This window comes from Numida meleagris, chromosome 2 (assembly GCF_002078875.1).
Source record: "Numida meleagris isolate 19003 breed g44 Domestic line chromosome 2, NumMel1.0, whole genome shotgun sequence".
In the NCBI taxonomy this organism is placed as follows: Eukaryota; Metazoa; Chordata; class Aves; order Galliformes; family Numididae; genus Numida; species Numida meleagris.
In genome coordinates, this window is record NC_034410.1 from 122,976,670 (window position 1) to 123,001,741 (window position 25,072).

General features: G+C 37.3%; 2 protein-coding genes across 2 annotated transcripts in view; one reads left to right on the forward strand and one right to left on the reverse strand.

The window, feature by feature from the left end:
- Positions 1,595-14,416, forward strand: DECR1 (2,4-dienoyl-CoA reductase 1). The gene is made up of 10 exons (XM_021387720.1): positions 1,595-2,252; positions 3,986-4,188; positions 5,031-5,088; positions 5,229-5,315; positions 7,466-7,613; positions 8,767-8,866; positions 9,927-9,999; positions 12,018-12,164; positions 12,493-12,555; positions 12,638-14,416. The coding sequence occupies exons 1-10, from the start codon at positions 2,181-2,183 to the stop codon at positions 12,695-12,697; spliced, it is 1,011 nt and encodes a 336-aa protein (XP_021243395.1). The 5' UTR covers positions 1,595-2,180; the 3' UTR covers positions 12,698-14,416.
- The window catches only part of CALB1 (calbindin 1), an 18,173-nt gene continuing 14,057 nt past the window's right edge, over positions 20,957-25,072 (reverse strand). Inside the window, exons 7-11 of the mRNA XM_021386729.1 lie at positions 23,858-23,913; positions 23,736-23,775; positions 23,594-23,647; positions 23,400-23,471; positions 20,957-22,980 (exon numbers count right to left, since the gene is read on the reverse strand). Coding sequence (XP_021242404.1) covers positions 22,867-22,980; positions 23,400-23,471; positions 23,594-23,647; positions 23,736-23,775; positions 23,858-23,913 — 336 coding nt within the window. The 3' untranslated portion in view covers positions 20,957-22,866. The remainder of the gene's footprint in view (positions 22,981-23,399; positions 23,472-23,593; positions 23,648-23,735; positions 23,776-23,857; positions 23,914-25,072) is intronic.

The window sequence follows — 25,072 nt, forward strand, 5'->3', positions numbered from 1 at the left end:
GGGCAACTTGTTCCAGTGTCTCACCACCCCCACAGTAAAGAATTTCTTCCCAATATCTAGTCTAAATCTACCCTCTTCCAGATTTAAACCATTTCCCCTCATCCTGTCACTACATGCCCTTATAAAAACTCCCTCCCAGCTCTCCTGTTGGCCCCTGAAAGGTACTGGCAGGCTGCTGTAAGGTCCCTCTGGAACCTCCTCCAAGCTGAAGAGCCCCAGCTCTCTCAGCCTGTCCTTACAGCGGAGGTGCTACAGTTCTCTGATCATCTTCTGGCCCTAATCTCCATGTATGATGACTTTAAGCATTCTTTGTCATTAAATTTTACCTTTTTATATTTTCCCTCCTGCATTTCCTCTGAGATGAATGGCCCCAGTTCCTTAATACCTTTTGGGACAAGTTTTCTTCATCATCTGTGCTTGTTTTTTCAGTCCCTCATAATTTTGCAATTTCCATTTTGCACTAGGGTGACCAGAAATTTATGATGTATCGTAAATGAGGCTATATTTCAGCTTTCTATACTTAAATATTCTCTGTACTGTTCATGATTTCATCTTACTTATCCTTTTGGCTTGGCTTTTGTGATAACAATCTCATATGACAAATCATCATAAGAAACCGTATGAATCCTGTAAACCATATTATAATGTTTATACTCTCCATTTCCCTGCATTTATCCAATTTTATTTTCTGCTACTGCATTTTCCTGTTGATTCCCATTTACCTTCTAGACTTCTTGAGTTTCTCACTGCTTCTCTGATCCTCACTGACCAAAGGACTGCCTGTCCTTTAAGTTTTTGGTTCTCCGCGTATTCCTTTATTTTTCTGATCATAAATGATTCACCAGGGTTCGAAACTTAATTTCCTCAGTGACTACCAGCACAGAAAGAGGCCTGTCAGATACCCATATAGGTTACAGGCTTAACTCAATTGAAATAGCACCGCAGTCCATCAAGCCCAGTGAAACAGTATCTAAATAGAATATTGAGGTGATCCACCATTCGTCTTTTACCCTGAACAGAAACATAGATCTGAACCATGACCATGTCTTAAGTGTCCCAGCTTTCTCTATATTCACCCTCGGCTGAGGATTTTTTTCTTAGTAGCCTTTTGTTTCAACAGTTTCTTGGACTATTCCTAAACTTTCTCATGAAGGGTTAATGTTTCTTTCATTGGGGTAGTTTGAGTAGCAGAAACTGTAGGAATACAAGTTTACAAGCACCATCACACCTGGCCAGGCACTTGAAAGCCCGGCTCATGTTTGCCAACACTTACATACTCATTTCCTCATGATATTTCTATAACACATTATTGAGGCAATTATCACTGCAGAAAACTAGTGCTAGTTAGACACTTTCAGACCATGCTGTTCTAAGTGTTAGTTTTTAATGATTTTTTTTCACCTACAGGTGTTACATTTACATTCTTACAATTGCTCAAGTTACTCCACAAAATTAAAATTAAAAATATTGGGCATTTTCTGCCCTGTAACCCTCCCAACTTGTTGTAAACCAGAGATTGGATGCTTGAATATTTAATGTATTCTTAAACTCTTCCTATACTCCTAACTAAGTACCATTTGAACAGAAATAAGATTTATAAAGTGGAATAATAGCTTTTTAGACAAATTTGATTTCCTTGTAAAATGCAGTCTTCTTTCACTTACACTTCTAGATCATGAGACATGAAGGTTGTACATATATGTTGTATATACCTTTACGTACTCGTCTGCTTTCTGGTCTTTGAGACACAGTGGATCACAATCATAAGCTGTGCAGTATCAGCCCTACTTGAGAATCCTAACTAGCAGATTGTTTTGCCACAGCGTTTCTTCATATTCATTAAAATAAACAATGCCTTTCTCCAGAAAAGACCCCCAAGGCCTGGCCCGAGAAGCACCGTGCTGATGGTACATACAGAAGACACACGGACTCCTTTCACTGGAGCCACAAGATAAGCACACACAGAAAAACAGCTATTTTTGTGAGTCTTTCTAATAACACAGACTGCAACTCGAGCTCCTGAGGCAACAGCAGAAGCCGAGCCGGAGGCCGGCCGGGCTCCCCCCTCCTGCCGCAGACCCGGACTCTCCGCTCCGCCTGCTCCAGCCGCGGGCTGGGCTGAGAGGGGCCGGGGGACAGCCGCGCCGCCCCAGCGCTCGCCCCCACCTCCGGAGCACAAGATGGCGGCGGCGATGCGGAGGTGGAGCGCTCTCTGCGGTGGTGTCCTAGCTCGCTTCCCCCGCTCCAAACGGGTAAGGCGCTCCCCGCCCTCGTGGAGCTGAGGGTGGGCCGAGAAATCCTCAGGGCTGGGGTACCCCTATAACCCCTCAGCACCCCGTGCTCCCCGGGACGTGCCCCCCGCCTGTTTCTCCCCGCTTTCCTTCGGACATGGCGGTATCCTGCGGGCCGGCAGTAGAAATGCATGATCTGGGTGAAAGGTCGGAGCAGAGGCATGGCCGCTTCGTGGGGGTGTGCCTTCTTACAAAAGACTTCCTCCAAGAGAGCCTTTGTGGTAATTTTGTGATTCACTTCCACCCCCTGGGTACGGGGGAGTTTGTTATTGCTGTTTTTTCTTCTGTTCACGTTCCCTGGCTTCTTTATACCCCTCTTTATACCTGTAATTTACTTTAAAACTTTGACCTTATGTACTGGAATGATTAATTGGAACGAATCCTGTCAAGGAAGCTCTTTGTGCAAAGCCGTATAGAGGCCCCGAGCAGAGTGCTGAACCACCCGGGCTCCACTGGCTTGTTTTACGCTATTAGAGACATTTATTAACCTCGGTGCAATACCTTGTGCTCTGTGGCCTGCTTTCTGTCTGCCTCCCTTCAGCAGGAGCTGCTTGCACAATCTGTGGGGGTGAGCAAAGGAGAAGGCTGTGTCTGTTGCTACCAAACCCCTTTGGAGGGTTTGTCCCCTTACCCTGGTGGAAAGGAACTCTGAGTGACACCTTGACGCGTCGTGTCTGCCTGGAGCTGATAGACTATTCAGCTATTGCTAAAAGTATCACCTGTTAATTTCAGTGTTGAAAACAGGAGTTTGTACATGGAACAAAAAATAACTTGTAACATTTGTACTGTTTTAAAGTAGCCTTTCCATGTTGAACGCATTTCCTGTTTACACAACGATGTTACGTTTTTATTAGCAACGCTATACGAAAGTAACCACAAAGTCTTCCTAAAATTGTACTAGAAGTTTCTGTAGTCTAAAAGACACATCAGAGAATCAATTGCAAATTAGTATTAGAGAAGATAAATATAGCTTGTGTTCTTCTAATTTTTCTCACTTCAAAAATAGTCTAACTTTGTTGTAGTTAGAAGCATTTTCAGTTTCAGGTAACTTCATATTCCAAATAATTTGGGAATTTCTGAACTGTTCCTGTAATGCTGCTGTGCCAAGGCGTTTCATCCAGTTAGAGGCTGGACTCCAGTATTTGAGGATTCCAGAAATACCCTCTTGACTAGTTTTCTTGGTGACACTGCAGATTACTTATTGCATGTGTTAGAATTGTGTAACTTGTTGCATACACTAGTATTATTCAATAATATTGCATACTGTTTTGTTAGAACATGTATCACCAAACGTAATAATGAATTTTCTTCTCTGGTATTGGTTGTTTTGTTTTGTTTTTAAGTAAGTTCCAACTACACATCTGCTTGCAAAAATGAGCTAGTTAATCTAAGGCTAATTTGCTGTAAATGGTATTCAGTACGTATATGAACATGAAACTCAAATCCTACTGTAAATCTAGTAATTATCTGGTAAGGTATTTCCACATACATGAGCAAAACAGACAGCCATAAGAATAGCTAGAATTTGAAATAATCAAAATTGTGATTAAAATATATTCTCAGTATCTCTGTAGTTGGAATGGAATGTCTAAAAGTAGCTTAGTTACTTTACTAGTATTTGTTTTACACTATAGCGTACCTACTTTAGTAACAGTCCTGTAATCGGAAATGGAATTTTTCTTTCTTTCTTTCAGTTCTTCAGCCATGGACCGAATGTGTTGCTGCAAGAGAGCAAAGCTCCGCAAGCTGCATTCTTTTCACCTCTTCAAAAAGTGATGTTGCCACCAAATTCCTTCCAAGGGAAAGTGGCCTTTATAACTGGTGGAGGTACTGGGCTTGGCAAAGGCATGACATCAGCTTTGTCCAGTTTGGGTGCCACATGTGTCATAGCAAGCCGGTAAATATTAATTAATGCATTTTGGAGCTTTTAGTTAGTATTGAGTGCTGAATGGATCTGGTTTCTTTTCTTCACAAGCTGGATAAATTTATTTTATTTACTGTTTTAGTCCACTTTTAGATTACAGTGTAGTACTGGAAAGACCTGATGAGAAGACTTAGAAAAATCTTGTGTGTTGGGGCAGCAAAATAAACAGCCCAGAATATCAGATATAAATTCCACTGAAGTGTAAAAGAGTGCTCAAAATTGAAATGGATATTATTGAACACTTTTGTTTCATTGCAGGTGTTTTTTATACAGATTTTAATAGTAATAAAGAATTAAAATAATTCCTCTCAATTTTTAACAAAAATAATACTTATACAGTTCTCTTAGTCGTATAATAAAGACAAGAAAAGCGGTCTCATTTTGAAACAAAAACAATTTTATGATATTCTTCCAAGCAGTGATTTAGATATTAACTTTTAAATCTGTCCCTCCTAAGATGTTAGCAGAGCAGTAGATAAAGCTAAGTTTATTATGATTATGTACTGAAAGGGAAAGTACTTAGCTAGTTTACTATACTTGATTAGTTGAAGATTATTCTCCTTCCATAGTCACTTCTGAGTTGCTTTTAAGTAGTAATAAACAGAAGGTACTTAGATTTTAATTAACTTTCAGAAAGTTAGTAACTAAATATTTTCATTTGGAAGCTATTTTCATGAAAGTTAGTAATATGCATGAACTTACATGCATTATATTTTAAAACTTAGCTCATATCAGCTTAGGAAGGATTCATCAGCTTTTATTTTTCTGAATTGTAATTGCATTTAATTGAAATTCACTGATATGATTATTTCTAGAAAGCTTGATGTTTTGAAAGGAACAGCAGAAGAAATTTCTTCTAAAACAGGGAATAAGGTAAATTTTATAGAATTATGAATTTTAATTACACATGAAATGGTTATAGGTTTTTTATGCATCTATATGCTTGTGAGGGATTGTTTAATTTGTATGATAAGCTTCTGGAGTCTTAAAGCTGCCTTTCTGTTGTTATGTAGGTCCATGCCATCCAGTGTGATGTGAGAGATCCAGTTTCTGTTAAGAATGCTGTTGCTGAATTAATTCAGGTGGCAGGACATCCTAATGTAAGTGTTGTAGAGAAAGTAAGAACTTCTGTCTTTGAAAATGCTCTTAGTAGGTATGAAGGAAATAACTCTCATAGAAAGTTTATGTAATCTAATGAGACGCTAGACAAAAAGTTGCAGAGCTTCAAGACAGCTAACATTCAGTCAGGCTGGCTACTCTAATCCCATAGATTTAAAATATATAGTTGTTCTTGTGCTTGTTCTAAGGGCTAACAGTGTAAACAACGAGGCAGTTTGGATGGGATTCTTTGAGTTAAGTGAACAGAATATTGCCCTAAAATCCTCCTGAAAAGGTAACTTACCTTTGCTGGTACCTAGTTATATCTGGTGTAATTATCAACAGAATGTCTGAAATGAGAAACAGGAATAGTCATAAGCATTCCCTTCAGTCACTGCGTGGCTTGTTAAAATATACAGAGAAGGTTACTACTTGAAAACTAATGACTTCTGAAACAAAGAAAAAAGTCTTCAGTCAAGCTAAGCATGTTTTAATATTTGGGCACAAAGCATGGAGCATTAACGTCAAGCTGCTACTTTGAGGAGGGTTGTCTGATGGAGTCTAGGCAATGGTAAGCCATAAATCCTGATTTGATCATGGTGGGAGCAGCTCAGCTTGTGGCTAGCTGATTAGGAAGAGTTATGAGGTGCTGACATCTATGTTAAGGATATTCAGTGAAATTTAGAACTGTTCACTGTAGATCTAAAACTATCTGTGCATTATGAACACCTTGCATTCACCAATAGCTTCATAAACATTCAAAGGATGATCTAATTAATTAATTCTGAATGTTCTGAAAAAGAAGTGGAGAAAGTATTTCTTACAGTTGCATGCCATAGCATTGCTATAAAACAAACCATCTCACTGCCCTGATATGAGACAACCTTATTCTGGGTATAGTTTTGGCTAGGAGTTATTACATACAGTTTTTGGGCTAAGCACAATCATCATCTACAGGTTTCAAGTGTTTAGAGAAGGAAGAGACTTCTTTCTCTATATTACACTTTCTTACACCAATAATTTTCTGAATAAATATCACCCATTTCCTGTCTCATTAATGTGATGTTTTGTTGAGTTCTTTTGTTGTTGTTGTTGTTGTTTGACATTGAAGGAGTGCAGTATAAATTGAATGTTCTGTTCTTTTTGTCAAAATGTGTATGTCTGAATACTGGATGTCTGAGTATCTTGGCCACTATGCCTCTGAGGTGAGATCTCAACAACTGAAGTGAATGCCATGGTATTCCTTCTGTCTTTGTTTTATCCATTTTGTCTTCGAGAATGTTACTCTCAGTTAGAAAACAGTCATTCTTTTGTCATGTGGATTGTTTTGGCTGTCGTGTGTATTTACATACCTCAGAGATTGTCATGCATTCCTTGGTTTGCTAGTTTTATTATTGCCACTTTAATCAACTCTGTACTTACATAGAGATTCAGGTAACCTCCTCAGTGTCTTGAGGTGTTTGGATTATCTAACGTGCTAGCTTTAACAGCTAAGGAATTCATGCATTGAAAGTATCCTCTGCGTAATTATTGTTTTAGAAAGGCAACAGTGATGGTTATACATTGTCCTAGTTGTTTGCAGTTAACTGAATCATAGTATTTACATTGTGACTTCAAATTAGACTACTTGTTACTGAACAGTCCAGACCTTTTGTCATGAGGTTAACTGAACTTTCACTTTCATAGAATCATAGAATTAGCTAGGTTGGAAAAGACCTACAAGATCATCCAGTCCAACCATCCACCTACCACCAATAATCCCACTACACCATGTCTCTCAATGCTATATCTATATCTGACTTTGATTGTTATGCATCTGTTAGTGAAATATGGCATGTGGCTTCAGAAATTGGATGAACTTTTCTGTGAGGACACAGTTGAGATGTTATGGAAAATACTTGAGTCGTCCTCTACAATTTTAGCTCCTCACTACCAGAATAGTAATTTAGAGAATTGTGGCACTAGGGCTGAATTTCTTTTGCAGATCTGTGCTGCTGTTAAGATTTCTGATGGATTACTTTCACTGTCAGCACTGTACCTAATTTGATAAGGATTTTTTAACTTTTCTACCTGAGTACACCAAGAAATTCCTTGTAAATTTTCTCCTTTTCTCTCAGGAAGAGTTATTTTTAATTAACTCTTTGTGTTTCAGGTTGTGATAAACAATGCAGCAGGAAATTTTATTTCCCCTTCTGAACGACTTTCTGCTAATGCATGGAAAGCTATAACTGATATTGTGCTTAATGGTACTGCCTTTATAACTCTGGAAATTGGAAAAGAGCTCATTAAAGCACAGAAAGGTATGGTAAATTCGTGATACATAGTAACTAAGCCTTGTAACACATCCTGTTACTTGCTCTCCTCCCTTTACAATGGCTATGCATAATAGCCGGTTTCGTGAGTATGAAAGAAGCCACACTTAAAAATCAAAGTAGGACTGGTTAGCAGTTATTTTATCCTTCAGTCTGCTCTTAAGATTGGACCCAGAATATTTGAGATTGCATTTGAATATATGTTTGCAGAGTTTACAGTAATTGCAAAACATTTGTAAAACTGGAAAAACTTTGTTTAAACTTTAAACTTCCTTTAAAGCGTATGTTATTTCTCTTAGGTCTTCTATATCTGCATTGGTTTTGTTAAATAAATGTCACATATTCATTTTCTTAAATGAACAACAACAAAAAAAATCACATTTTCTTTTTCTCTCTGTTTGTCCTTTCATTCTCTACTTTCATTTTCTTTTTGCATGTTTGCTTTTTTTTTTTGTTTGGGCAGAGACCTTAACTTCTGAAGTGACAGAAATTCTACCCAATGCAAATATTTTAAAACTATCTATGAGGATGCTATACATCTGACAGTTACAAGAATATTAGCACATGCTTTAGGACTGCAGGGTGACCTGTATTAAATGTGCTTTAATAAATAATAGAAGCACTCTGTTTTTAGACTGTAAGTTTGCAGTGATATGTCAAAAAGGTTTGTAATATGTTAGTGTATTATTTATGCATTCTAACAAAGTGAGAAGACTTAATTGGTAAGATATTTTCCTTTTTATGAGCATAAACTTTAGAAATAAAATGAATGTATGAATTGAAGTGTACTTCAAATTTCTAAGCTGTAATTTTATCATTCTTACTTCTGCGTTAGGTTCATTCAGCACAGCTCTGTTTAACCTGGGCCCATTATCAGTAGAAGTCTAAAGTTAGGTTTTAGTAGCCTCATCGTTGCCTGTTTTCACTTGTGTTGAACAACTCTAACATTCACAGAATAGAGGAAACTGAAGGAGGAAAAAAGAAAAAAGATTTTTAGAAGAACTAGTCAACTCGGAGCAGATGGCATCCCTGACACTGAAAGTGCAAACTTTTTACCACTGAGCATGCTTTTTAACTTATTGTTGAAGTTTGATCTTTTTGTGTGTTGTTTTTTGTTTATTAATATTTTTCCAACTTCCAGGAGCCGCATTCCTTTGTATTACAACCATTTATGCAGAGAGCGGTTCAGGATTTGTGATGCCAAGTGCTTCTGCCAAAGCTGGTGTAGAAGCAATGAGCAAGTGAGTAATAAACAAAGTTGCTTTTCACATTCTTGCAATAGGATAAATATAAAAACAGAGCTAGCTGGTGTAGTTAATGTAGTCCTCCCATGCCATTATGCCATAGGAGAGCCTTCCAGCCTCTAGTATCCTTGCAACAAAATAATATGCTGACAGCTTCTTTCAGAAGAAAGTGCTAACTGCTATTACTGTGATAATTTTTATAATGACAAAAAAGTGAAAGTGTAAGTACACGCATTTGTAGAAGCAAATGTCATTATGAGAAGTTTTCATGCTTAGTTCTTTTTTCCTTTTATTACTTCTGAATGGAACAAAATCAGCCCAAAACCATTTGCTGTGGTTTGAAGAAGAGAATAACAGTGGAGTCAGCATTCCTTTGGTTGAAGTAGTTTTATTTACAAAGGCTCTTGAAAGTGTCTGATGCATTTGAGAATAAGTTATAGTTTTCAAACTTCTTATGTCAATTGCTACTATAAGAGTAGTATTCCCACTGAGGTGCATTTTTTTTTTCTCATCACCCGCATGTGTTTCCCTCTCCCACCCCCCTTTACTCACTCTCCACTAGTTGTTCAATTTGTCTCTCTTAGAGTTGGCTCTTTTACGTAATTTTTGCCTTTTGTGCATTGGGAGAGATATTGTTCCTGGCTGCCTACTTTTGCCCCTTGCCTTGCATGGACTGTGGCACTTTGCCAGACTATAGTGAGCCTGTTAAGCTTGTTAATTTGCTATAAAACAAAACTATGACTAAGGATGTATTTTTTTTCCTGTGGGTTTGTGAGTTGGAAAAACTTCTCACAGAACCAGAAGTGTTAGAGCCAATGCAAGAAAGTTAAACTGCATCTATGAAATCAGCGTTCTTGTCTTTCTGAATGTGATTTTTATTACTTCTGAAATGTTGTTGTTCTTTACAAAAGCACCAAAAACCCTTAAGTGGAAATGCCTGTTTCGGGACTCAAATTTTAGTATTTACATGTAAGATTCATTTATTTATTTATTTTATAAATAGCATAATTAAAATAATGTGATTAAAATATTGATGCATTTTTTAATGCATTTTTAGGTCTCTTGCAGCCGAGTGGGGTAAATATGGCATGAGATTCAATGTGATTCAACCAGGTCCAATAAAAACAAAGGTACACAGCATGAAGTGAAGCACAGCCTTGAATATGCTTTGTAGAACAGGCTTACACTTAAGATAGTCTAATCTTTTCTGTAACCACCAAATTAGAGTATAATTTTTTTGGAAGTCCAAGTTTGTGGTGGAATATTGGTAAATAACTTGTTCAATAATTAGTCTATAAAATAGAATACTGCTACACTAATATAAACCTTTCTTTGAGTGTTTCAAAGAATTACATGCCAAAACATTTTAATATATTTTCTTTCATACGGATTTGAGACTATACATCGCTTCTCAAGTGAAGCGAGTTCTTGACGGAGTACAAGTGCCTATTTCATTTGAACTCCTAATTCTGTAAACAAAGCATCTCAATTCCAAAATTTCAGAGTCTTTTTTAGGTCTATGAGAACAGAAACTCACTAGTTTTGTTGGAAATCACAAAACTAGAAAGAGGAAATATTAAGGCAGCCAGGAAATGTGGAGCTTTGATATGAGTGAAAAGGAGGACTGGAGGGTTGGAATGAAATAATCCAGACCAACTGGAGCAGTAAGAAGAAAGGAAGAGTTCTGCAAGAGGAGAGAGAAGAATCCCTTTCACATAGAGTCCAAATATTACAGTTATGAGCAGTAACAGCTAATAATGGTATTACAACTATGTGTATAGTGTTTATTGGTTTTTTTGCTGTTGTTTTGGGGGTAAGCGTGCAAAGTTGCTTCTTTTTTGTTTTGTCAGTTCTGCATACTATTTCAGAGAGCCCAGTTTTAGCTTTTTTTGACTGTAAGGATAGATAAGTGACAGTATCAGCAGGGTCGTTAGAATGTTAAAACGACATTACAGGATCAGACTGAAAGTTCTCCAGGCCTTGTACCCAGTAGATTTGTAGGCAAGGGTATAAGAAAAACATACAGTGACATTTTTTCTTTGTTTCCAGCCTCTGTTAGTCTGTGGCACAAAGAGTTTGATACATACAACTCTTCATGTTGTAGTTATCTTGTTGGATTTTTTTAATCCTATTCCTTTGTCCTGTTCCTGTTTGAATCTGTATAAACTTTTAGCATCCACTATATTATGTGGCAAGATTATTTTGATTTATAGATTCCCAAAATTTTTGGCAAGTTAATGACTTTAAACATCAAGATTGCTATTTCTGATTTATGTTTCTGATTTAAACTAATAGTATATCTCCCACTTGAGAAGTTGTGTTTTCTTTGTAAAGCATTACATTTGTCAAACTAGTTCCAAGTTAAAATTTCTCTGAAAGTGTAAAACTGTGATCTGGCTTTACTTAAGAAATCATATTGCAAAGCCAAGACTTTCTGCCTTATGAGTTATTCTCATGTCTTAAGAAAACACTGCTGGAAATCACGGTAGGAAAAGGAAGAGGCATACTAGAGTGAAACTACTAAGCTTATAAACCTCCCTTTAATAACATGGCAATTGAAAGCTTAAATGGCATGAGTAGGGCTGTAATTACTTAAATTACAATATGCTTTAACAAATTCAGTAAGTTAAGATAAATGTTACTGATGTTGCTTGAAGAATTGTTTCTTTGTGGAGAAGCTGGGAAGAACAAGAAAAAAAACTTCAGTTTGCCAAGCCATTCTAAGCTATTCAGATATTACAAGCATAGAGCAACTTAGTTTAATTCTTTAGCCATTGCAACAATTTTTTTTGGTTTTTGCTTTTCAGTTGTCCTTTATGTTGCATATTATTTGTTTCTGTAACTTTGCTGCTCTTTCTCTCCCTTTTACGCAGCAATTGTATATTAGGGGTGTTTAGGGAAAATTAACCACTTTTGTTTGGGTGACTATCCAAACAAGTGTTAAATTCCACCTTACCACTTGCAGTAGATGCATATTAGTGCAACATCAGTAAATTGTTTATCCTACTTTTGTTTATCCTACTGACAAAGATGGTATAGGCTGTTTGCTCACAGATGTTAACTTCCATATTGAGCTTAAGTTGAGCTATGATTTTAATTTCTTATGTAGTTAAAACATTTCTTTTCATGTGTTTCCCTTAATTCTCAGGGTGCTTTTAGCCGCCTTGACCCAACTGGCAAGTTTGAGCAGAAAATGATTGAGAGGATTCCCTGTGGCCGTCTGGGAACTGTAGAAGAAATTGCAAATCTTGCTGCCTATTTTTGCAGTGACTATGCAAGCTGGATTAATGGAGCAGTAAGTTATAGCTGATTCCATTTATACAGTCAACCTGATGGTGGTCTGAGTTTTTCTGATGTTTTTTTTAAGTGTTTGTTACATTATAGTATTTCAGAAGTGAAATAAATCAATTACTTTGAAACTTGAAATCATTATTAATCTTTTAATAATTAACCTTTTCAAGCACCTGGAAAAAAACCTTTTTTTAAAAAAAGATTGATTTACATCATTTTGAGTGTGGGTTTTATTGTTTGATATGAATCACTAAAAATGACTTACAGTTCAGAACAAGGGAATGCTACAGAAGAAACACTGTTGTTAAATACACTGCTTATGATTTCTCTAGGTTATTAGAATGGATGGCGGAGAATATGTTTCTATGGCAGGAGAATTCAACGATTTGAAAAAGGTACTAAACTTATTTCCTGTTCAAGTACTTGGATGTGTAATTATTACATGAAATTCCAATAAAATGCTGTTTTCTTTTTCAGGTTACCAAAGAGGAGTGGGATATGATGGAAACAATGATTAGGAAAACAAAAGGCTCTTAAAGTACCTAACTGTGGGGTGTTGACTTCTGGAAATAAACCACTACTAATTCATTAATATTTAGAAATAACTGAATGAGAGAGAGCCTTCAAAATCTTTGTATGTTGATTTCAGTAAAATATTTTGAAATTTTCATACTTGGAATATAACGTGTCTTTTTCCATCTGCTGTATAATCTTATAAAGAGTGAACGACAGTTCACTAAAATGTTACTGTACTTTGGTTATTTTCTTATATAACCATGCCATACTCTACAGTTAGATTTTTAAATATTGCAGGATTTTTTTGGCTTCTCAGGTCTATGCAAGTGTCTCTTAATTATAGTTTGAATAGGATTTCAGATAAATGATGGATACAATAATTAGAGAGGCCCAGCCTCCAGCCAGGGGGAAGAAAGGGACAGCTGAGTGTATTGGACTGTGTGGATTCAGTGGCCTGGCACATCAGAACCACAGAAATAGGAGGCTCTGGTAGACACTGGTGCACAGTGCACCCTGACCATCGAGTCATGAGGGGACAGAATCAATATACATTTATGGAGCCCAGAACAACAACAGCCTTTTGAACAAATTAAGAGGGAGATGGTCAGTGCAGTAGCCCTGGTACCAGTCTGGATGGAATGTGATGTAAAAAAAACATGCTCTACACTGCAGCTTGGGAGATGGGCCTCACTTAAAGCCAAAAAACTTCAGGGGAGACCTGAGGTCAACTGCATGAGTTTTGGAGTCGAGGATTGAGAGAGTGGGAAAAGTGCTACTTTCCAACTGAAAAGGAGATATTAGCAGCATACAATGGGGTTCAGGCTGCTTTGGAAGTGATTGGTACTGAAGCACAACTTATTTTAGCACCTCAACTACTGGTGCTGAATTGGATGTTTAAAGGGAAGGTCCTCTCCACACACTGTGCTGCTTGGAGTAAGTGGATTGCATTGATTACACGGTGGGCTTGGATGGGGAACACCAGTCTCCCAGGAATCTTGGAAGAGATCATGGACTGACCTGAAGGTAAAAACTTTGGAATATCATCAGGCAAAGAGGTAATGCATGCAGAAGAGGCCCTGCCATACAACGAATTATTAGAAAGTCAGAAGAAGTACGCCTTATTCATTGATGTGTTTTGCTATATTCTGGGAAGGTACTGAAGATGGAAAGCTGCTATGTGGAGTCCTGTAAGACGAGGAGACCACCACCACTATCTGAGCTCACCATTTAAAAATGTGTGAGATTCAAGACAAGCAAAAAGGCTATGCACAACACCCAAATGAGAACAGTCACCTGGATGCTCTGGTGTTGGGACACTGGGGCCAGTAATGTGGATCTAGATGGCAAAGAAACCTGCCAGCTGGAAGGTTTTGCTAGATCCAGCCATTGACAGAGGAAGTAGTTGAAAAGAGAATTGAACTTACACTCTCTAGAAGCGAATTTTAATGGCCATAAGGGGGAGAGATCCCTTCAAGGAAGATTTGATGTCTCATCCAAGTAAATGGACCACTATGGAAAGAGGTATCTAGTATCTAAGGGAATTACCCTGCTAACTAAATATAATTGTTAATCTGAAGAAAAACTAAATCATGTAGTCCTAATGTTTGCACTTTTGTAATAAGCCCTAAATTTGTGAGTAACAAAACTTCAAGTCATTAGCAATGCTACATATGTTTACATGAAATGTAACTCCTGTGGTTACTTAAATTTTGAAATAAATAACTGACTTGGTCTCAGCTTTTTGATGACATTTTCAGCCTGTTAGTTATCTTATGCTGAACTTCAGAAATGGCATCTAAGGAATAGTAATGCCTTCTTAAGTAGCTCTTTCTTTAGCATGATTAAGTTAATGTTCTTGAAAAACTAAAAATCATATGCTACCAATGTGTGTGAGACAAGGGGAGTCCTTACATTGCATTTGAATTTACAGAGAGGTACTAGAAAATCTGTAAGGCTGCATTAGTTCTGACTCTAGTCAATTAGTGCCAGCATGGGTGGAACTAGTTATGAGCAAGTGATTAAAAAAAAAAAAAAACAAAAAAAAAGATAGTACATTTTCTAGATTTAGAGGGTTGCCTAGTGTAATTACTCTCCCACTCTGCTTTAAATAATGGATGGAATTCTTCAAAGAAATTAACAGACTCTGACCTTTTGAGCCTGAAAGCCAAGCCTTTTTAAAATTCTCTTTAACCTCGCCACCCACACATAAAAATGTGGACATAGAGCTGTATGTGTTTTGAAACTGATAGAGTGACTTAAGAACCCAGAATATAGAAGAAATTAAAAAATGTCTTCTCTCAAGTGCTGACAGTTGTTTTGTTGCTTTACCCATGCTTCAGGCCATATTAACATATGTCAACATCTGACTCTGAGATAATTTGGTTGCCTTAAAACAAAGATGAAGCAAGCTAATATTCGTTCTGCTGAAAGGGTGGACTACGTGAGGCAGAATTAATGCAATAATAAAGACAGTTTCCACATGCCATCTTTATCCTGAGAATGATGATCTGTGTGTGACTGAATATTCGCTGTGCCACAGAAGATGGAAAAAAAAAAAAGGAAAATGTTTTCATCATAGCAGGCTTCAGGGTTTCTTAAATGTAGAACTCTTTTTTTAAGCATCTTGGGTTTTGATGGATGAACTGCTGAGATCAAATTCTGACGTGATATTAGATATTAATTAAACTCCCCACAGTAATTTATATGGTTGTGAAGTTGTGCCCAGTTATACAGTTATTTGCTCATCATCCATTGCAGATATTGAAAGTTTCTCCTCATATGGCTTACAGTTGCATGTAAGGCTTTGTTACTGTTGTGGTTTTTTTTATAACCAAATACATGTTTGTGAGCTGTAGGATAATCAAGTATTTCTTTGTGGTACTTTACTAGATTGTCCTGTGGAGATGGGCTATCAGATAAGTGCAGGTCTCACTGTGGAAAAGTTTGTTGTATGGTTGAAGTACTGGACTTGCATGACCTCAAGTTATTTCTGTTGAGTCTGGCGTTCCCTCAGGAACTGGTCATCTGAAGCGGGGATACTGGCACACTGCTTTTAGTTCACAAAAGGTTGATTTGGAGTAGGGCTTGTTTGGAAAAGATGAAGAGGCACATACCCACCATGGTTTCATCATTTAGTTGAGTACATACCTGGCTTTGGGTCTGGAGGTTCGGAAGCACTGTTGGCTGCCACATATTTTTAATCCATCTCCATTCCTACTTATAAAATACTGGAAACGATACCATTTTTAACACGAACTTTAAAGAGTAGGGGAAAGATGAGATGGAGAAGGAAGGACTGAGGAAAAAATGGGGATAAGTCTAGCACTACTTCAATTCTTTTTTTTTTTTTTTTTTTTACCTCAGCAATAAGAACCAACATGTGCTTAGATGTGACACCTGTTGAAATACTAAGTGCCAAAAATCTATTATGTGGCTTTAAACACCCAGGCTCTATTTTTTGGCTCAGCCACCACTAGGGTATTGCTCTGTCTGCATATGTTCCTTGTTTTGGAAGTAAACTCCTCATAGCTCAGTCAAGTCCAGTTCTCTTTTCCACAGAAAAAAAAGGTGGTGGATTCCTATGCAAAAGTACTTTATGAATTCTGAATGCTTTTGCAGTTTAAAATTAATACTGCTTCCTGACTTAAAAAATTGTCTTTCCTTCATTGTTGTGCTCATCAGTTTCAGGCCATTGCTGCTAGGGCTCACTTTATAACAAACCTTTCAAGCACTGAAGCTCTTTCCTGAACTTTCGAAGTTACAGGTATATGTCTTTTAAGGATGCTTTGTTTTCTTTTGTTTTACCTCATAAAGTCAGAACACTGAGGGGAAACCTATTAAAACCTGTCTTGTAAATAACTATTAGGTATTTATTTGATAACATTGAAGGAAACATTTGAAAATATTTGAGAACTTTTATTACTTGCAGGCACAGGCATTGCTTCCAGAGTATCTTACCGTACCTGTTTACTGTCTGTAGCTAAATAATTAATCGTGGCAAACATTTGTAAAGCTTATGTTATTTAGTGACAGAAGCAGAAAACATTTTTAAAATTTTAATGAGCATCTATAGTAAGAACAGTTTCTTACCTATACCAGTGACATTCATTTCAATCTATGCAAGTTTGCTGCTTTTAGATTCTGAATGTTGTGTTGGCAAGATGAATATAAGGTGATGAAAAAGGTTTTGAAAGCAACGTATAATGTTTTAGAATTGCATGTTATTCCTAATATATGGACTTAGTGAAGTGAAAAAACTGATCTAGCCTTCCAGTTCTGCAAGAGAATAGTCAGTTGTCTTGAGCATGTTTCCATCCATGAAGGAGTTGTTAGACTTTTTAGAAGAATTCTGAAGAGTTTATCTTCAAATGTGTGTTTTACCTAAATACAACTTAACTGTTACTAAGGTAGCAAGATGTGATACGTGAGCCTCAGGAGAATGACAGAAAGTAGCCTTACAGCAACCACCTAACCCAGACAGTGTTTAGACATCTCGTAAGAACCTCTTCCTACCAGTGAGAATGAGACTGTCCTGCAAGAGACATATAATAAATCCTATGAGGTGCCCAACCCATAAACACAATCCACAGTTGTATGTTGCACACGTTTCTCACAGGCTGGCACAAAAAAGCATAGCCATCATGGCTACTTTTTACAAAACATAATATTTTTACAAAAAATATTATTACAAAAAAAATTGTAATGTTATTAAAAAAAATAATAGGAGATAGTATCCACATATCAAGTGTAAGGTCCTGCACCAGGGTCAGGGCAATCTCAAGCACAAAAAGAGTTTGGACAGTGAATGGCTTGAAAGCAATCCTGAAGAGAAGGATTTGGAAATGTTGGTTGATGAAAGACTCAACAGCCAGCAATGTGCACTTGCAGCGCAGAATTCCAACCATATCCTGGGTAGCATCAAGAGGAGTGTGACCGGCAGGTCGAGGGAGGTGATTCTGCCCCTCTACTCTCCTCTTGTGAGACCCTACCTGGAGTACTGTGTTCAGTTCTGGGGCCCCCAACACAAGAAAGGCGTTGAGATATGGGAGCAGGTCCAGAGGAGGTCCACGAAGGTCATTAGAGTGCTGGAGCACTTCTATGAAGAGAAGCTGAGAGAGCTGGGGCTTTTCAGCGTGGAGAAGAGAAGGCCCTGGGGGAAGGGAGCCTACAGGAAAGCTGGGAGCAGCTTATTATAAGGGCATGTAGCAACAGGATGAGGGAAATGGCTTTAAACTGTAAGAGGGTACATTTAGGAAGAAATTATTTACTGTGGGGATGGTGAGTCACTGGAACAGGTTGCCCAGAGCAGTTGTGGATGTTCCCTCCCTGGAAGCATTCAAGGCCAGGCTGGGTGGCGCTTTAAGCAACCTGGTCTAGAGGGAGGTGTCCCTGCCTATAACAGGCAGCGTGTAACTAGGTGATCTTAAAGGTCCCTTCCAATCCAAACCATTTTATGATTCTCCACGCTGTCATACGCTGACTTATTTTCCCTATGACTATCTCATTCCTGACTCTGCCTCAGATTACCAGTGCACCAGGAGACAAAAGGAAATAGGAAAAAAGTATCACTGTGATGCTTAATAATTGTATGGAGATGAAGTTGAACAGGCAATAAGGTAGAGGAATCAGTCAGAAAATGAGATGTATACATTGGAGTTCACAAAAGGAGTCAGTAGTGTTGCAGAGTCAGTTTAATTTTCCTGGATCACAAGAAAAACACTTCTGGAATCCAAGTACCTTTTTTCAAATGACTTTTGCATGACATGTCTGTCAAAGGCGTTACCACTCCCATGAGCTCAGAGATGCCGTAGCAAAGGATTAAGCATTGTCTGTTTTCAACAGAGAAGTACATCTTGGCTGCTTGATTAAATCTTGAAATTCCCCTTGTTATTTCAGTTGAAAATTTGCTGTCACAGGACCTCTGTTATAGCTACTTATATTAATTAATTCCTCAAAAAGTGGCACTATATTAAGAGTAGAGGTTTATAAACAGTTTATGAAAATCATTTGAGGTTACTAATGAAAAGAATTGTATTAACTCTTTGCAATGGCACAAGAACTGCTGCCAATTTTTGGTTCTCTTATGTCAAGGAATTCCCTGCTCTTGAATAATTCAATTAGTGCTGTGAGTATTTCTATTATTTTCCGGTTTCTTCCTTACAGCACAAGCAGATGTTTGTTGGAGCCATAGGTTCCTGTCTGCCCATACTGACTTCCAAGTTCATCAGCACATGAGCTGCTTATTTATCTTTATATTGTTTAGGTCCAGATCTGCTATTAGAGAGCATCTAAGGGAAAGACATGAAGATGATGAAAGGCCTAGAGGGGAAGATGCATGAGGAGCACTGAGGCCTCTGTGTTTGTGGAGCCCAGAGCAGAGGAGCTGAGGGGAGGCCTCATGGCGGCTGCAGCTCCTCACAGGGAGCGGAGGGGCAGCGCTGAGCTCTGCTCTCTGTGACAGCGACAGGGCCCGAGGGAACGGCGTGGAGCTGTGTCAGGGGAGGGGCAGCTGGGGCTTAGGGACAGGTTCTGCTCCAGAGGGCGGTGGACACAGCCTCGAGCTGCCGGAGGTCAGGGAGCGTTTGGACAGCGCTCTCAGGCACAGGGATTGAATTTTGGGTGGTCCTTTGTGAGCCAAGAATAGGACTCCGTGGTCCTTGTGGGTCCCTTCTGATTCACAATATTCTATGATATTTTTTGCATGCTGATAACACTCACATAAGTAAAGTCAGTGAAGTGCAAGAAAATTGTTAACTGTATCCATGGAGCAATTTTGTGCCATAGTGAGTAAATTTGGAACCCCACTGTAGCCTAGGTAAAAATCTCATTCTTTCTCGTGGTAATTTAATGTGCATTAAAATAAAATGATCCTTCACATTTCAGTGCTTTGCCTGCTTTTGATTGGTGCAGAACAACTTCAGTTAATTTCAGAGGGGTTTGGAAATGCTCAGCAATACGGAAAACCAGGCCACGTATATTTAGGTATTTAAATATGGATTTTGAGCTTTCTTGTTGACATAGCAAGTAGGTGTGGATTTTGGTACACCACAACTACATCCAATGAGTAAAATGAGGGCTTAATATGAATGCACAAGATAACAAATGGAAATTTATCAGAAAAAGCTAATGTTGTCTAATGGAATAAACAATCCTAGTGAATGCACAGTTCTAGCAGCAGCAATGTATTCGTATTTTGTGAGATTAGGTTCATTTTACGTAAAAGTGCTGCTGGCCGTCATGGCTCTGATCCCTACTTGACATGTCCACATACGGAATATGCTGCTGAGAACTTTCTGAAGCTTGCCAGGGTAATCTTTGCAAAGATGCATGATTTACTAATTTGCAATCTGTGGTGATCAGACCACTGCAGTGATGCTGTGAATGTGATCTATTAAGCATAGAAATGTGCAGCAGTGAATGAAAGCTGAATCGCTTGCTTCAAAGCCCATGTTTGCTCTTGACAAAATCATTAATGAAACTTCTCCATCTCTTCTCTATAATGGGCAGTGATTTATATCAAAACTTCAACAGTTGATAACTTGCAATCAGGTGAGACACCCTGAGGTGCACTAATGGGATGTCTGGATACTGTTAAGGTTTACATTAGCAGATGCTGCATTTGTAATGTCAAAGGGAGAAATAGTTACTGGATTTTTTGTTTTCTCTGAGAATTAGGAAACTTTTGCTGCCTTCTACTGTAAAATGACTAGAAAAATCTGTTTTACTGAATGCCTGCCAGAAGAAAGAAGCTAGCAGTCTTCCCTATCATCGCCTCTTTTATTGACCTAACCCTCGTTCAGCTCCAACCGCAACAGTGCTCTGTCCAGGAGCACTGCAGAGATTTGAAAACCTGGAGATTTTACAGCAGCTTTGACTTAGCTGTATTTGCTGTAATTTAGCTTTGTATTGATATAATAGACATCTTTGTTAGAACAGTGTTGTTAAACCATTGTCTTTTAATCCAAGTTTTATTCATGAGAAGATACTGGAAGAAACATTTGCTCTGCCAGTAGCTGAGAACTGTTGTACAGAGGGAGAAAACTGCCAACAGTGATAGGAGCAGGGTGACTTCAGAACAAGCCTTTGACAAGTAACTTTGCTCATGCTCAGGACGACAGATCCCAGTTTCTGTGATGACTTTTTGTTAAAACACTTTAAACACCTTATCTTCCACTGTAGTGATTTTAGCAAACAGTCATGTTACATCATATTTTGCATACAATTATTTTTTAACATTTACACTGTCAAAATGTTAAAATAAGGCAAAGTCCAGGGTTTCAGTTGTACAGGATGAACAATATCAATCATTTATTGTACTGATAGGCAGATAATCTATTCACTATTCCTTCACTTTACATACACAATTGAATTTCACATTGCATAGAGCGAACAAGCAGGTGAGAAGTTAAATCACGGTGTGGAGTGGGAGTAAAGCCATGAGAATGAGCTAAATTAATCTCACTTCAGTTTTTGTGCCTTTCTTCAGCAAGGCCCCATCCTGCTCTCCATAACATTCGAAGACCAAGGCTGAGGGATCCTGGGGCCTTAAGGCCATGCCTGAAATGGCATTTAGTTGCCTGAGTTCACCTGAGGTCACAGATTAATATCAGTGGGATTTCAGTGCCAAAATAATCTTGAAGGATCTGAGCCTCATTGCTTGAGATACATTTCAAATAAAATGCATTTCCTTCTGCTTGTTAAGTAAGAGATGCATTTGAGAAGTTATATAAAGCTAATCTTCTAACCTGCTTCTGAAACAGCTTTCTGTGTATGGAGGCGACATAGATTTAATGACTTTAGGACACAGCCCAGTTTCCTTCCTACACCAGTATATACTGAGAGTGATGGGCTGGATGTTCGTGGAGTTGTGCTGATACAAAAACGGTGTAAAGTGAAAGAGGCAGGCCAAAAAATAAAAAAATAAAAAAGGGAAGAAGAAGGAGCTTGTTCCAATTATATTTCACATTTTAAAAAATACCTCTCTAGCTTAATAAAAAGCAGGGCACTGGGAAGCTGAATTACTAAACTGTTATAAAATCTTTACTAAGTCTTTTGTTTATTTAGTGTTAAATTTTATTAGTATTATTACAGATTAATAACTCAGTGTAAGATCCAAGGAGGCACAACTTTTCAAAATAATTGTTTTGTCCTTTACATGGTACAGAAAAAAAAATCCAGGAAATAGACAAACTAGACAACAATAGTCTTAGGATATTAAATTTAATTATAGATTACACAGAATATGATGTAAAAACAGCAATTTACTAGAATAATATAACCTGCAAAATGTGAAAATAGTTTAGAAAATGGATTGTCATATTCTCTGACACAGCAATAGTCATGAAAGGTACACTTATAATATCATATGTTAATCTGTGTATTAACTACGCTATCTGCCATTTAGCCAGGATTCCAAGACAGATTAAAGGCATTTGTTTCTGAAGTGCCTATGTTTAAATTCAGTGAAGTTAAACAGCAAGACTGAGAACAGTGTATTTTTGTCAGCTACTGCATGGAGTTCTATCCCAGATAAATGCTTCCTCTACATAGTTTGAGTTCATAATAAGTAGTTGAAAAACTGCGGAGAGCACAGACCTGTAAGTGGGTGGTTTGACAACTGAAAATATTTCTTGGTGTCTTGGTAACTTTTGGAGTATAGACTACTTTTTCCTATTTCAAGCCTAAATCATATTTCTTCTGAATTTGTATCTTACATTAAAAAAAGAAACAACAACAAAAACAACTCAAACAAAAAACCCAAACATATATAGTTGTAAGTGGGAGAGAGATTTCTGGACCTTTTTGTTATGTAGATCAACAATGAAAAATGTTGCAAGTGTCAAAGGATATGATGACCACAACAATGTCAGCAGGCATAATTTTTTTTCAGGCATGGTCATGAAAGCAAAAAAAAGAAAAAGAAAAAAAAAGCAAAAAAAAAATCCAACCCCAACACGTTTTAGTTTCTTTTGAATATACAGACTGGCCCAAACATAGACATTCTCTTTATCAATCTTATTGTTACAAAAACTGTACATTACAAACAGTATAGAAACAAACTTAAAGGAATATGCCACACATCCTGGCTAATTTTCTATATGCAGTTTAAAAATACAGCCTATTCCCTTATAGTGCACAGTTATTGTGTAGATAGAATACATCACTAGTTAAGAGGACATGAGAGAAGAGTTTTAATTTTCCTCAGCACAGAGAATGAGAGCCAGTTCTGCTCGGTAAAGCTTTCCTCCATCAGACAAGGCCATGATGCTTTTCTTGTATGTTGCAAGGTTGTTAATGTCTAATTCCTATTTAAAGAACAGATAATGCTTTATAATCCTGTTTAGTTACCAGCATGAACAAGTTTGCTGCCAATGGCAGAAAATACGGAGGGGAAAAAAAAAAAAAAAAGATGTTCTCAGCCTTTCTAGCAGTAACACATTGAAAACATTGTTGTATATTTACATGATCCATGGTATAGGCATATGTTAGATTGCTGACAGCTGATGCCTCATATACAAGCTTTTTGACAGCGTTTCTGTGTAATCACAATTTCTTTAGCTAACGCTTTACACTGCTGTGACTTCTGCCAAGATTTTTAGTTGTGCTTTGACTTCAGGAATTATGACTTAGAAGATCTATATTTATCTTAATTGGGTGGATTAAAGTGTCCTTAAAATCCAAATTAAATCTAATCTCTAAGGGGAAAAAAGCCCTCTAGGATTACCTTTTTGTTCTTTTCACAGAGATCCTTCAGTAGCGCATCAAGTTCATTTTCATCTATATATCCATTGCCGTCCTGAAAAATAAAATTAAGGAGAATATCAAGCATTTATTCTTCTTTTCAGAGGTCTTCCGCAAATTCAGAAAATAAGTGCCATCCAACTAGTCAATTAATAAAAAGGCTATTGAAAGACTTACTTGATCATACATCTCAAAGGCTTTATTGAACTCTTTTGCACACATTTTGACACCCTAAACACAGAAAAGAAAAAAAATCCATTTATGACTCTGACTATGCGTAATACTTAAAGTTTAACCTTAAGAAAATAAATATTCATACCTGAAATTTAATAAGAAAATTTTCCTGTACTGGGAGTAGCCTTTGGAGACAAAAAAAAAAGGTCAACATATTTGCTGTAATTGGTATATGATATTTGTTGTGAAAAGGGACAGGAGGCATACCTGGCCAGTTCAGTAAGCTCCAACTTTCCATCATTGTTTGCATCAAACATCCTGAGCTGAAAGAGTACATATTTTTACATTACTAATTGCAATTAATTAACATAGTAAAGAAAACACTTCTTTGAATAACAAATTCAATGAATTTTAGCCTTTGTTTAATGCTGAAATGATGGCCCTAGGTTTTAAACTGTCACATTTACCCTGTAATATATTTCTTTAAATTGTGGAAGAAGTAATGTGTAGTAATTAATTCTAATGACAAAAAAAACAGATTAACAATTTTGATTAACATACTCTAAGGTAGGTCTTAACCTGCCTAGAGTGATGAATGTCCCATAAGAGAAACGTGTGTGTAATTATTTATAAGTTAGAATTGTTGATGTGATAACATTTTACTTTTTACTTAATGTCACGATATAATAATAGCATCATTATTCTCTCTTCATAAAGCTGGAACAATGGTCAGGTAAAGTTCGTCAGAATTCCAGATATTCAATTACTTAGCCAATAATAGACATTTCATTCAATTGGCTGTTGGGCTTAAATATATAAGTAAAGATTGCATTCTGTTTCTGTGATATATTTCAAGAAAAGTCTGGAGAGGTACTGTAGATAGTCAAGACATTTTATTGACAGCACAAAAATGGGAAATTAAGTGTCTGCAAATAATTATAATCAAATTATAGGAATAAATATATGTATATAATTTGACAAACTAAGTAAATACTACTTCTAATTGCTGTTAATCACAATATTGTATTAGAGTGCTTTCCATTCAGCCCTTGAAAGGATGAGCTCCTGCTGCTTGAGGGGAGCAAACAGCATACATTTATTATTAGAAGTAGCTGGAGATGTTACTCCAGCATGGAACTTCCTCTCCCATTTTTTCTGTCTATATAGTTCAGTTTTGCTACTTTCAAATATTATTTTGCCTTTGCTGTATAAAAGAGTCACAAAAGCAAACTGTACAAAGCATTTTTAGGCATTGTACTGAAAACACTGCCACCCTCACTCATCCCATCACTTTCAATCACAGTAATTTCAGATGTAATTTTTAGATAAGAGAAGTTGAGTTGTGTACTGAGGTAAGCATATGTCCTTTCAACTATAGAAATAATGCCATGAAAGAAGACTCGTTTTCATTTTGGTAATATACAATAAATGGCAATGGAGAAGGGAAGGGAAGGGAAGGGAAGGGAAGGGAAGGGAAGGGAA

Coding starts and splice junctions, on each gene's coding strand:
- DECR1 (XM_021387720.1), top strand. CDS start 2,181: ATGGCGGCGGCGATGCGGAGGTGGAGCGCTCTCTGCGGTGGTGTCCTA. Junction 7,614..8,766: donor GCTCATTAAAGCACAGAAAG/GTATGGTAAATT, acceptor TCCAACTTCCAG/GAGCCGCATTCCTTTGTATT. Junction 12,165..12,492: donor CAAGCTGGATTAATGGAGCA/GTAAGTTATAGC, acceptor TGATTTCTCTAG/GTTATTAGAATGGATGGCGG.